This window comes from Elephantulus edwardii, unplaced genomic scaffold (genome assembly GCF_000299155.1).
Source record: "Elephantulus edwardii isolate Elephantulus edwardi_28Jun2011 unplaced genomic scaffold, EleEdw1.0 scaffold00037, whole genome shotgun sequence".
In the NCBI taxonomy this organism is placed as follows: domain Eukaryota; kingdom Metazoa; phylum Chordata; class Mammalia; order Macroscelidea; family Macroscelididae; genus Elephantulus; species Elephantulus edwardii.
This window is the reverse complement of record NW_006399787.1, coordinates 12,237,596-12,251,198: the sequence shown is the minus strand read 5'-3', so window position 1 is coordinate 12,251,198 and position 13,603 is coordinate 12,237,596. Positions and strand designations below refer to the sequence as shown.

Here is a 13,603-nt window from a genome sequence, read left to right as displayed (position 1 = left end):
ATTCTGGGGCTTCATCTGACATACTTTGGACATGTTGCCAGGAGGGACAGGTCCTTGGAGAGGGACATCATGCTTGGGAGGGTGGAGGGACAGCGCAGGACGGGAAGACCCTCTATGAGATGGATTGATTCGGTGACTGGGGTAATAGGGATGGGTGTGTCAGAGGCAGTGCGGTTGGCGCAGGATAAAGCAGGGTTTAGGGCTGTTGTGCATAGGGTCGCTATGAGTCGCAAACGACTCGACGGCACACAACAACAACAACATTCTAAATTGTAATTCTTGTTGTTGCTACTAGGTGCTGCTCCTTTCCACTCATAGCTATCCCTATGCACAACAGGATAAGCACTGTCCGATACTAAGCCATCCTCACAATCTCTGTTGTGTTGGAGCCCACTGTTGCAGCCAATTCATCTCACTGAAGGTCTCTCTCCTTTTTTTGCTGGTCCTCTACTTTACCGAGCATGATGTCTTTCTTCCAGCCACTTACTTGCCTCTCCTAATAACTCACCCAAAGTACTAAGAGAGGAATCCTTATCATCTTAGCTTCTAAGAATCATCTGGCTAGATCATTCTACTAGGGCAGATTTGTTTGTTCACTGAGAGTCCATGGTGTGTCCAATACTTTTTACAACACTCAATGACCTCAATTCTTCCTTAATTTTCTTTATTCATTGTCCAACACTCGCATGCATTTGAAGTGAATGAAAATGCTATGGCTTAGGGCAAGTGCACCTTAGTCATCATAGTGACATCATTGCTCTTCAGCACAATTCTTCTACCTTACAACCTGCATAAATCCAAAGGTATATTTAAAAAAAAATTTTTTTTCCAAAGGTGTATTTTTAAAGAGATCTTTCTGAGTGAAGTCACAGGCATCCCAAGATGACCTAAGAATAAAGTTTGCATAACTCTGCCTAATACAAAGGAGGCGATTAATACTCGATGAATTTGAGCAGTCTGTCTACCTTGAGTAATTCTTTCCTCCTCCCTCCCCCCAAACATTTAAAATTGTGTCCCTTGGAAACAGGAGGCACAGTGCCTGGGCCACAATCTTGAACGGTAAGTTTTCATCCGATTCTGCCTTTGAGCCATGTACTCGCCTATAATAAGAGGACAGGCTTGACAGTTGCTGTGATTTTTAGATTCCGGCCACAGTTGTCCCAGTCTAAACCGCAGAGAGAAGTCTGTTAAAAAAAAAAAAAGAAAAAAAGAAAGAAAGACATAGTATTGCAATGAAAGCTAGAAGTGAACTCACTGGCCAAAGATTAAATATATTGTCCTTGAATCCTAGTAGCTTAGAAGTAAGGAGGGCATAGGGCACTAATCAGGCTTAATTTAGTCATGCACTCGGCCAGCCGAAGTTTGACCCTCACCAAGCTCGTACAGGACTGAGTCCTCCGGACTTTACGATCCCGCCCCTCCTGGAGAGGGGAGGGGCACGGAGCAGAGGCGGAGTTGTGCGCCTGCGCACTGCGACAGGCGGGCAGAGGTCGAGCGGAGCGCTGGGGTCCAGAGGCGAGTCCCGCGTGGCCTGGCAAACCACGCGAGATCTCCCTTTGCGTTGTGCGGAGGTGAGTGTATCGTGAGAGCAAGCGGCGTTGAGCTGCTGTCTGGTGGGGTGTTGACACTGGTGAGACGTCTAGGGTCTGAGGGTGACCTACACGCGTCTGTGGGAGCAGCCTGGGACATTGGTGTTATTACTTAGGATAGTAGGTCGGCAAATGCTCAAGGAGAAGCAGGGATTTCAGAATTGTTGGAAATCAGTAACCTCAAATATGAACGTGTTGTTTGAAGCTTGTACAGGACTGAGTCATCCGGACTTTACGATCCCGCCCCTCCTGGAGAGGGGACGTTTTCTTAACTGACATAAACTCCATAAACATACAGAAATGACCCTTAGTTCTAGAACAGAATTCATGTCTTTTGTTCATAGGGTCGCTCTGTATTCAGCTTGACTACACTTAACCATAGCTAAGTGAAACTAGCGTTGCTCCCTTTTGGAGAACATTCTTCCACTTTGTACATCACTGCTTGTCATTTGGCTGTACTGAGGTAGTCTGGGTTGACTGTGATGCTGAACCTTGTGCCATTGCGGTATCAAATACCATAATGGTTTACAGTGTGGACAGTGTGTGGTGGAGCTCACAGTTGTAGGACAGGGTTGGAAGCTGGAGTGGCATCCACTTTCTAAACCACTTGCCTATGGAAACTATGAACTTGGAGAAACTTACAGAAAGGCATTAGGTCTTTTGTATATGGAGTCACTATGAGTCGTCCCGACTCGATGGCAACAACAACGACATACTGACCATCTGGTAGGTGCCAGGAGCCCTTGGGAGGTATAAATGGTCAGGGCCTTGTGCAGACAGGAGTGGCTGTGTGCTTTTGAAGGATCACAGCCATAAAAACCCCTGACGAGCAATTCAATTTTGTAGAATGTGGGGTTGCTATGACCAGCTGGATTGGTTTACTATGCACCAGTTATAGAGGGTGGAGATGAATCACTGAATTATTGTTGTTAAGTGCCATCAAGACCTCTCAGACTCATAGTGAGTGACACTATGTACAACAACTCTGAACCCTGCTCTATCTTGAGCCAATTTCATTGTCTCCTGCCCCCCCATTACCCCAGTTACTGAATCAACCCATCTCATCTGGGGTCTTACTCTTTTGTGCTGTCCCTCCACTCTCCCAAGCATGATGTCCCTCTCCAAGTTCTGGTCATCCCTTGCAGCATGTCCAAAGTATGTCAGACAGAGCTTCAAAATCCTTCAGTAAGGAGACACAGATCCTTATCATGTTAGCACATACAACCTGGGAAGATCTCACAGGACAGGGGGTAGGTATAGATGCAGAATTCCTTTATGTGCTTGGCAGTAGAGTCATGAACAAGGAAGTCAAGAAGAATCCTACACACGACTTGGGAAAAGGAAATCAGAAGAATTAGAGGAACAATCCAGAAAAGGAGGACGATATCTGGAAGAGTCAGAGGATATTATAACTAAGACATGGTCATTGCTTGTAGCAGAATAATTCGACAAGATAAGGATAGAGAAGTTTTGTGTTGAAAGGTGTTACTAAGCTCATGCTCTGGAGAAGGCATGTCCTTTGTTAAAAGGTATGCCTTATGAGGTGGTTTTTATGAAAAATTCAGTCTCATGTGGGGCTGGTGTAAGTGCCATTCCTGGCTTGTTGGCGGAGGATTTGAATGAGATCATACATATAAAGCTCTTAGTCCACTTCCTGACACTTGAGAACACTCTGGAAATAGATTCCACTTGGTAAGTAGAATTGGGACATGTACTGTGCTCTTCTTCCTTGCTTTGTACCAGCATGCAAGGTGGATACTCAGCACACTCCTTACAACTGTCACCAGAGCAGATTTTTCAGTTGATCATTAATTGGCTATTTTGGAATATGCTTTGCTATACTAAGAAGGAAATGGATTGCTTAGTGTCCATCAACAAATAAAGACTTGACTTTCCCTCTCCCCATTGAGATTGATTTTGTAACTAGTCAAATTATATATTAAATGTGTTGTGCTTTTGAGGAATATTATGTAATTATAATTTAATTGTAGTGTTTTAGACTGTGAGTCTTCCTGCTTTAATAGAGAGGAGTAAATCTTAATGCTGCTAAGCAGTATGGAACAAATGTGTTTCTTGTAAAGAAAATTCATACACTGAAAGTAACTAGAAAAGAGGCCAATATGAAATTCTGTTGATTGAAAATTTATCCTTCATGATATTGTTAACCATTCTTGAAAGAGACTGACTTTTGGACTCAGTATCGATTTGAAGAACTGATTTGTTTAAATATATTTAGCCTAACCAGAAGAACGTGGATAGTTATAGTATTAGAGGGAGAGCCCTGATTGGAAGGCAATCGAAATGAGAAAAAATAGTAGCAAACATCCTTTAATAATTGGAACATGGAATGTACAAAGCATGAATGTTAGAAAACTAGAATTTGAAAAAAATGAAATGGAATGCATGAACATTGACATTCACACTATCAGTAAGATGAGATGGACTAGCTTTGGCCACTGTGAATAAGATAATCACATGGTATACTATGCTGGGAATGAAAAACAAAAAGAATGGTGTTGGATTGATAGTCAAAAAGTCAATTTCAAGTTCTATCCTGAAATGCAATTTTTTGAGTGATACTCATATGCATACAAGAAAGACCTGGTAATATGACTGTTATTCAAATATATGCTCCTACAGCTAAAGCCAAATAGGAGGAATTTGGAAATTTTTGCCAAATTTTGCAGTCCAGAATTGACCACACATGCTCTCAAGATGTATTAATAATTACTGGTAACTGGAACGTAAAAGTTGGAAACTATGAAGAAGGAATGATAGAAAGCATGGACTTGGTGACAGAAATGAGGTTGGAAATACAATAAATTTTCTATTTTCAATGATTTATTCATTGCAAATAGCTTTTTAAAAGAAACACAAACAATGACTTTGCACATGGACCTCATCTGATGAACTCTATAGGAATCAGATTAACTACATCTGTGGAAGGAATCCTTGGAGGAGCTTAGTATCAGCACTCAAAAATAGGCCAGGGGTGGACTGTGGGTTAGACTATTAATTGCTCATAGGCAAGTTCAAATTGAGGCCGAAGAACATTAAAACATGTACACCAACGATCAAAGACCAGATGAGTTATGGGATGACATCAAGGTTAGCATCCATGAGGACTGCAGAAGATCAGTATAAAGACAAAAGAGAGAGAAACCAAAATTATGTCAAAAGAGACTCTGATAATTGCACTAGAATGTCAAGAAGCCAAAACAAAGAGAAAGAATGCCAAAGTAAAAGAACTGAACAAAAAATTTCAAAGGGCAGCTCAAGAAGACAAAAGTATTATAATGGAATGTGCCGAGAACTGGAATTAGACAATAAAAATGGGAGAACTTATTCTGCATTCCTCAAGCTGAGAACTGAAAAACACATTGAAGCCTCGAGTTGCAGCATGGTGAATGACCCAGGAGGCATCAAAACAAGATGAAGAGAATGCACCGAATCACTGTCCCCAAAAGATCTGACTGGCACGAAAAAATTTCAGAAAGTACCATAGAAGCAGGATCCAATGGTAATGAAAGAGGAAGTTGAAGCTGCATTGAAGGCATTGTCAAAAAATAAAGCCTCTAGGGAGCTCTGGTGGCCTAGTGACACTTCAATCCCAGAGGTATGCAGTTTGAATCCACCAGATGGTCTGCTGGAGAAGGAGGAGCAATCTCCTCCTGTACCAGTCAGGTCTGATTTGACAGTACACACACACACACACACACACACACACACACACACACACACACACAAATAATAAACTATATTAAATAAATAAAGCCTCAGGAATCGATGTGATAGCAGTTGTCTTGCTTCAGTTAACAGATGTAGCCCTGGATGTGCTCACCGGTCTGTGCCAGGAAATTTGTAAGCAGCTGTCTGGCCAACGAGTTGGAAGAGATGCATATTTGTTCCCATTCCCAAGAAAGGTGATCCGACTAAATGCGGAAACTGTCGAACAATATCATGCAGTCAAAATACTACTGAAGATCATTTAAAAATGTCTAGGACAGTACATAGATAGGGAACTGCCGGAAGTTCAAGTAGAATTTAGAAGAGGTTATAGCACCAGGAATATCATTGCTGGTATCAAAATGATCCTGGCAGAAAGTAAAGAATAACAGAAGAATGTCTACTTGTGCTTAATTGACTATGCAAAGACATTTGAATGTGTAGATCATAAGAAGTTATGGCTAACATTGCAAAGAGCACTTTATGATGCTCATGTGAAACCTATTACCTAGACCTTGAGGCTGTTGTGTGAACAGAGCAAGGGAACACTATATGGTTTAAAATTAAGAAAGGAGTGTGTCAGGGTTTTATTCTCTTTCCATATTTATTCAGTCTGTATGCTGAGCAAATTATTTGAGAAGCTGGACTCTTATGAAGAGGAATGTGGCATAATTGGAGAGAGACTCATCAGTAATCTGCATTATGCAGATGACACATCCTTGTTTGATGAAAATGAGGAGGACTTGAAGCACTTGTTGCAGAACATCAAAGACTACAGCCTTCAATATAAATTGCAGCTCATTGTCAAGAAAACAGACTCTTACTGATAGGCAACATCATGATAGGCATGATGATAGACCATCATGATAGATGGAGAAAAGATCGCAACTGTCACTGATCTATAGTCAACACCCTTGGTACCAGCAGTCAGGAAATCAGGAGGTGTTTTACACTGGGAAAGTCTGCAAATAAGCAATAATGTTAGTTTGCAGACTGAGGTGCATCTGATTCAGACCATGGTCTTTCCAATCACTTGTTATGCATCTGAGAGCTGTGTAGTGAATAAGGATGACAGAAGAAGAATTGATGTCATTGAGCTGTGGTGGTGGAGGACAGTACACACAAATGTCTTGGAGAAAGTGTCCCCAGAGTGCTTTTTTGGCAGCAAAGATGATAAAACTTTGTCTCAGACTCTTTGGACATTTTACTTGGAGAAGCTATTCCTTGGAGGAGGACATCATTTTTGGAAAGGCAGAACGTTGGCAAAGGAGAGGAAGACCCTCAACCAGGTGTACTGACACAGTGACTGCCACAATGGGCTCTAGTCAGGAAGTGTGAGGATGGCACAGGATAGGACAGGGTTCAGATTTGTTGTTCGTAGGGTCACTATGGGTCATACTTGACTCAGCAACATCTAACAACAATAACAAAAACAGCCCAACCAGAAACAATGGTCTTTGAGATGTAAAAAATGATGAATGTTTAAGGGGTGTTGTGGTTTAGTGAGTTGATTGTTCAGAATGCCGTTCTAAGACCACTGCTCACTCTTCTTTGCTGAGAAAATGGAAGATAACCACTTACCCAGCCTACTGAAAAAGATCTGTATTTGTGTACATTAAAAAAAATCATCTAGCAGAACGTAGACATTATCAAACAATGTAGTTAATATCATTTGCAAGTAAGATCTTGCTGAAGATTATTCACAAATGACTAGAGCATTATATTGACAGAGCTGCCAGAAATTCTAGTTGGATTCAGAAGAGGCCATGGAACAAGGGAGATCATTGCTGATGTCAGATGGATCTTGGCTGAGAGCAGAGAATACCAGAAGAGTATTTACTTGGATTTTTATTGACTATGCAAAAGCATTTGCATATGTGAATTATAACAAATTATGGCTAACGTTGAAAAGAATGGGAATCCCAGAACGCTTAATTATGCTCATGTAAAACCTATAGCTAGACAAAAAGGCTGTTGCATGGCAGAGCAAGGAAACACTGCTTAGTTTAAAATTAAGGTGTGTGTGAGGGTTGTTTTCTTTTTTGCATACCTGTTGACTCTGTAGGGGAGCCTTGGTGGCCTAGTCAGTAGTGAATCTCACTGCCTATTCAAAGGCCAACAGTTTGACTCCACCAGCTGCTCTGAGAGAGACAAATGGGAAATCTCCTCCCATGTGGTTTACAGGCTCTTAGAACCTGCTGGAAAGTCAGCTGTCTCCTCCGGTGTGGTTTATTGGCTCTTAAAACCTGCTGGGAGGTCAGCTATGAATCGATTCTGATTCCTTGGTAATGAATTTGAATATTGCATTTGTATGCTGAGCATGTAATTCGAGAAGTTGGACAATAGGAAGAATGTAGTATTAGAATTTAAGAAAAACTTGTCAGCAGCCTATATTCTGCTGATAATCTTGCTTTCAAAAACTGAAGAGGACTTGAAAAACCTGGTGAAAAAGATTAAAGACTATATGTTGTTGTTATTGTTGTTATGAGCCATCGAGTTGCCTGCAACTCATAACGACCATATGTACAACAGCCCTAAACCTTGCTCTATCCTGTGCCAATTGTATTGTCTCTGACACCCCTACTTACATTACCCCAGACACGGAATCAATCCATCTCATTGAGGATCTTTCTCTCTTGTACCTCCACCCTCCAAAGCATGACATCCCTCTCCAAGGACTGGTCTCTCCTTGCCACATGTCCAGAGTATATCAGATGAAGCTTCAGAATCCTTGGCTACAATGAGCAGCCTGGTTTTACTCTCTCCAGTATGAACCTGTTTGCTCTCTTTGCAGTCCATGGTATATTTAATACTCTTCTCCAGCACTACCACTTAACGGCATCAATTCTCCTGTCGTCCCTAGTTTTTTCCTAGCTTTCTGATGCATAGTAAGTAATTGCAAAGACCATGGCCTGTATCAGGTGCACCTTAGTCTCCAGATTAACATCATTGCTCTTCAGTACTTTAGAGAGGTCTTAGCAACCTTTCCCAACTCAATTTGTCTTTTAATTTCCTGATACCAAGAGTGTTGATTGTGGAGCCAAGCAAACTAAAGCTATTAACAGTCTCAGTCTCTTTGCCATCTATCCTGATTCTGCCAATCGTCCCAGTGGTGAGAATCTTTCTTTTCTTGATGTTCAGCTTCAATCCATATTGAAGGCTGTAGTCCCTGACCTTCTGCATAATGCAGATTGTTGATGAGTCTTCCTCCAATCCTGAATGTCACATTTCTCCTCATAGAGCCCAGCCTCCTGGATAATCTTTTTTGCATATAGATTGAAAAGGTATGGAGACAGGACATAGCCCTGGTGTATGCTTTTCCAGTATCCTCTAGTATATTACATCTCATCATTAAGCAAACAAAAATCCTCATCACTGGACCAATAAGCAATACTATGATAGATTGAGAGAAGATTGAAGTTGCCAAGGATTTAATTTTATTTGGGTCCACAACACCTTTGGTAGCAGCAGCCATGCAATCAATAGATGTGTTGCCGTGGAAAAAGCTTTGACAGGTACATCGTTAATGTGTCAAAGAGCCAGGATATCAGTTCTAAGAGTAATGTGTGCCTGATCCAAGTCATGATTTTTTACATATATCTGAAAGGTAGAATGAAAAAAATGAAGAATTGAAGCCTTTACATTGTGTTGGCCAAGAATATTGACTGTCCCACGGACTGCCAAAAGAACAAATCTGTCTTGGAGAAAGTGCATCCAAGATGCTCCTTAGAGGCAAGTGTGGCGAGATTTTGTCTTATGTGAGGCATAATGTCAAGAATCCTTGGAAAAAGACATGCTGGGAAAGGAAGAGAGTGAAAGAAATGGAAGACATTGAATGAGATGAGTTGGCATAGTGATTCTTCAGTGCGCTTGAGCATTGCAGAGATTATAGTGCTGGTGCAGGATGGGAAAAGGCTCAGATAATGTTGTTCATAGGGTTAACATGACTTATAGGAGACTTGACAGTGCCTAACAACAATAACATGTAGTCCTCAAGTCTGTATGTTGTTGTTGTTTTTATGTGCCGTTGAGTCGCTTGCGACTCATAGTGACCCTATGTACAACAGCCCTAAACTCTGCTCTGTCCTGTGCCAATCGCACTGTCTCTGACACTCCCATCCCGATTACCCCAGTCGCTGAATCAATCCACCTCATGGAGGGCCTTCCCCTCCTGTGCTGTCCCTCCACCCTACCAAGCATGATGTCCCTCTCCAAGGACCGGTCCTTCCTTACAGTGTGGCCAAAGTATGTTAGATGGAGCCTCAGAATCCTTGCCTCCAAGGAGCCACCCGGTTTAACCCTTTCCAGGATGAATCTGTTTGTTTTCCTAGCAGTCCTTGGTACCCTCAATACTCTTCTCCAGCACCACAGCTCAAAGGCATCAATTCTCCTTCTATCCTCGTTAGTCATTGTCCAACTCTGATGCATAACACGTGATAACAAAGACCATGGCCTATATCAGATGCACCTCAGTCTCCAGAGAGACACCATTGCTCTTCAGTACTTTGGAGAGGTCCCTAACAGCAGACTTGCTGTATAGGATATTCAGCATAAATTACAGAAATATAGAAAGAGGTTCAAGGATATTCAGTTTAAAGATTTATTGAGTGGAATAAAGCATATTATCAAATATTTAAATGTGCTGATGTATAAAATCTTTACACTTCAAAATTAGATATTTTGCAAAGGGCTAAGTGTGTTGCACTGTTGTAAAAAATCCCCACAATATAACTGTTTTCCTTTGAATTTCTCAGTGTTATTTAGGTTATTGAAGATCATAAAGCAAAATATCTAATGAGAGAAAACATGTCCTTAAATATATTTAAGTAATATATTCGTTTTTAAAGGATGTGTTAGCTGTTTTGAATGATCTTCTGCAGTATTTTGCTTGCATGTGATGTTAATGGTAGTGTTCAATAGTTTGAATGTGTTCTATATAGTTCAATAATTTTTGAAAAATGAAATGGAACACATGAATATCGATATTCTAGGCATTAGTGAGGTGAGATGGCTACTTTGAATCAATCATTTGGATATTATGCTGGGAATGAAAAACAGATAAAGAATGGTGTTACATTTATAGTCAAGAAGTTAATTTCAAGTTCTATCTTGAAAATATAGTGTTGTGGGTGATAGAATATTACCCATATGCATACAAGGAAGACCTCTTGATACAACTATTATTTAAATATACATTTCTACATCTAGAGCCAAAGAGGAAGAAATTGAGAATTTTACCAAATCTTGCAGTCCGAAATTTACTGAATACACAATCAAAATATGTTAATGATTACTGGTGACTGGAATGCAAAAGTTGGAAACAGTGGAGAAGGAATAGTAGTTGGGAAATTTGGGCTTGGTATAGAAATGAGGCTGAAAATAGAATCATCCAATTTTGTATTTTCAGTGATTTATTCATTGCAGATAGTTTTTTTTTAAAGACACTAGCAATGGCCTTTCATGTAAGATGGAGCCAAAAGCCCCTGGCCCTCTCAAAACTGAAACCAAAGCAAAGGCATTAAAGGCCAAGAAGCAGTGCTAAATAAAGGGCATCCACAGCCACCAAAAAAAAAAAAAAAACACACGTCATCCACCTTCCAGTGGCCTAACATACTGAGATTCCAAAGGCAACCCAAATACCCCTAGAAGAGCGCCCCCAGGAGAAACTTGACCACTATGCCATCATCAAGTTTCCCTGACCACGGAGACAGCCATGAAAAAGATAGAAGATAACACCACACTTGTGTTCATTGTGGATGTCAAGGCCAACAAGCACCAAATCAAACAAGCTGTAAAGAAGCTTTGTGACACTGATGTGACCAAGGCCAACACCTTGATTAACCTGATGGGAGAGAAGGTCTATATTCGACTTGCTCCCGACTATGATGCTTTAGATGTTGCCAACAAAATTGGGATCATCTAAACCAAGTCCAGCTGGCTAATTCTAAATACAAATTTTCCCCAACAACAAGACACCATGAGTAAAATATTAATTCATGTAGTGAATTAAAAAAAAAAAAGACCAATGATGACTTTACATATGGCTCTCACCTGCTGGACCACATCTGTGGAAGAAGTCATTGCAAAAGCTCAAGAATTGCTATGAGTCAGATTTGACCTAGTGGCAAGAAATTGCTCTGCAACCCCAAAGGCACACATTATCAAATACATCAGCTGCTCTGTGGGAGAAAGATGAGCATTGTCCTCCTGTGCGATTAACTGCCTCTAAAAACCCACCAGAGGGTCAGCTGTGAGCTGGTTTTGACTCAATGGTACATACAATAACAGATGTAATATGGAAGCACGTATGTGATTCATCATTTGGTAGCAGAAGTGGGGGGGGTTTATTAATTTTAATAAAAATTTACAGACTTTGGATTTCCTTTCATTCATTGTTGCACTTTTCTCCTTGCCCACTCCCCACCCCCCCCCAGTTCACTCTTCTTTTTGAAAAGTAAAAGAAAAATTCTTTCATTGTTTTACAATCCTCTCCCCCCCACACCAGGTCCACTCCACTGTGCACCTTCATTCTGGACTCCTGTTATGACAATAATACCTAATCACATATTCCTTTTAAACAGTTTTCTCCCTCATCTGTTTCAATGCAGTATACATTATTGAACCCATCTTTCTCAGTCTCCCCCCAATCCCGATGTCAGTCCTGTTTTACAACAGTGGCACTATGCAGTATTTGTCCTTTTGTTACTGAGATATTTCACTCAGCATAATGTCCTCCAGGGTCACCCATTTCCAGTAATAATTCATGAGTTCATTGTTTTTCAATGCAGCATAGTATTCCATTGTGTGAATATACCAGAGCTTCTCAATCTATTTGTTTGTTGATAGGCACTTAGGTTGTTTCCAGCTTTTTGCTATTGTGAACAAAAAGCCACAATAAACATGGGTGCATATAAGTGTGGGTTTTCTAAAGTTACTGAATATATAAAAGCTTTTTTGTAATTAAAATTTTTTCCCCTATTTATAGGAATTACTTTGTACAGAAATCTTGTGAGACCACTTTACAAATAGGACAATGATTGTACAAAGAGTGGTGTTAAATTCCAGACCTGGTATGTATTTGTCTGTAATAAGTTTTTAATTATTTTAAATGCTAATGGAGGACTATAAAGTAATGTGATGCCAATGTGGTAAATGAAGGTGGTACGATTTTAGTACCAGTAGAGTGATTAGAAGTTTACACAGTTTAAACTTCAAATTGTCATGTGATGATTTACTAAGGCCCTTTGTTGAAGAGATTATAAATATTTTATATTAATTATAACATTTAAATTAGAGGTTTTTCATTTCTACTGTATATTAGATATCAAGAAAACAATGATTCTCATCACTGGCCTAATTGGCAGCATCAGTATGGATGGTGAAGAGATTGAGATAGTTAACAGTTTTCGTTTCCTTGGCACCACAGTTAACATTCTTGGTACCAGCAGCCGGGAAATCAAGAGATGAATTGCATTGAGAAAGTCAGCTGTGGACCTCTCCAGAGTACTGAAGAGCAACAATGTCAGTCTGGAGACTAAGGTGCACCTGATATGGGCTGTAGTCTAAGCAGTTGCGTGCTATGCATTGGAGAGCTGGACAGTGACTAGGGATGATAGAGAATTGATGCCTTTCAGCTGTGGTGCTGAGGAGTAGCGTTAAATATACCATAGACTGCTCGAGAACAATCAGGTTTGTCCTGGAGAGGGTGAAGCTGGCTGCTTCTTGGAGTCAAGGATTCTGAAGCTTCATCTGACATACTTTGGGCATGTTGCAAGGAAGGAACAGTCCTTGGAGAGGGACATCATGTTTGGGAGTTTGGAGGGACGGCGCAGGAAAGAAAGACCCTCAATGAGAAGCATTGATTCAGTGATTGAGCTAGTGGGAGTAGGTGTATCAGAGACAATGAGGTTGGCACAGGATAGAGCAGGGTTTAGGACTCTTGTATATAGAGTCACTATGAGTCACAAGCAACTCGGTGGCACATAACAACAACAACCAACCCTGATTGAAATAGTTAGCAGTTTTCATTTGCTTGGCACCACAGTCAACACTCTTGGTAACAGCAGCCAAGAAATCAGGAGACAAATTGCATTGGGAAAGTCAGCTGTGAGGGACCTCTCAAGAGTGTTGGAGTGCAACGACTTTAAGCTGGAGACTCAGGTGAGCCTGATACAGGCTATAGTCTTCACAATTATGTCCTATGCATAGGAGAGTTGGACAGTGAATAGGGATGATAGAAAGAGAATTGATGCCTTTGAGCTGTGGTGCTGGAGAAGAGTGTTGAATAT

General features: G+C 40.8%; 1 protein-coding gene and 1 pseudogene across 1 annotated transcript in view; both read left to right on the top strand.

Annotated features, from left to right (window-relative positions):
* The first annotated feature begins 1,341 nt into the window (after window positions 1-1,341).
* LOC102877089 lies at window positions 1,342-11,238 on the top strand (annotated as a pseudogene).
* A 1,064-nt stretch (window positions 11,239-12,302) lies between these two features.
* The window catches only part of PTGR2 (prostaglandin reductase 2), a 28,420-nt gene continuing 27,119 nt past the window's right edge, over window positions 12,303-13,603 (top strand). The window contains exon 1 of the mRNA XM_006884692.1: window positions 12,303-12,385. Coding sequence (XP_006884754.1) covers window positions 12,349-12,385 — 37 coding nt within the window. The 5' untranslated portion in view covers window positions 12,303-12,348. The remainder of the gene's footprint in view (window positions 12,386-13,603) is intronic.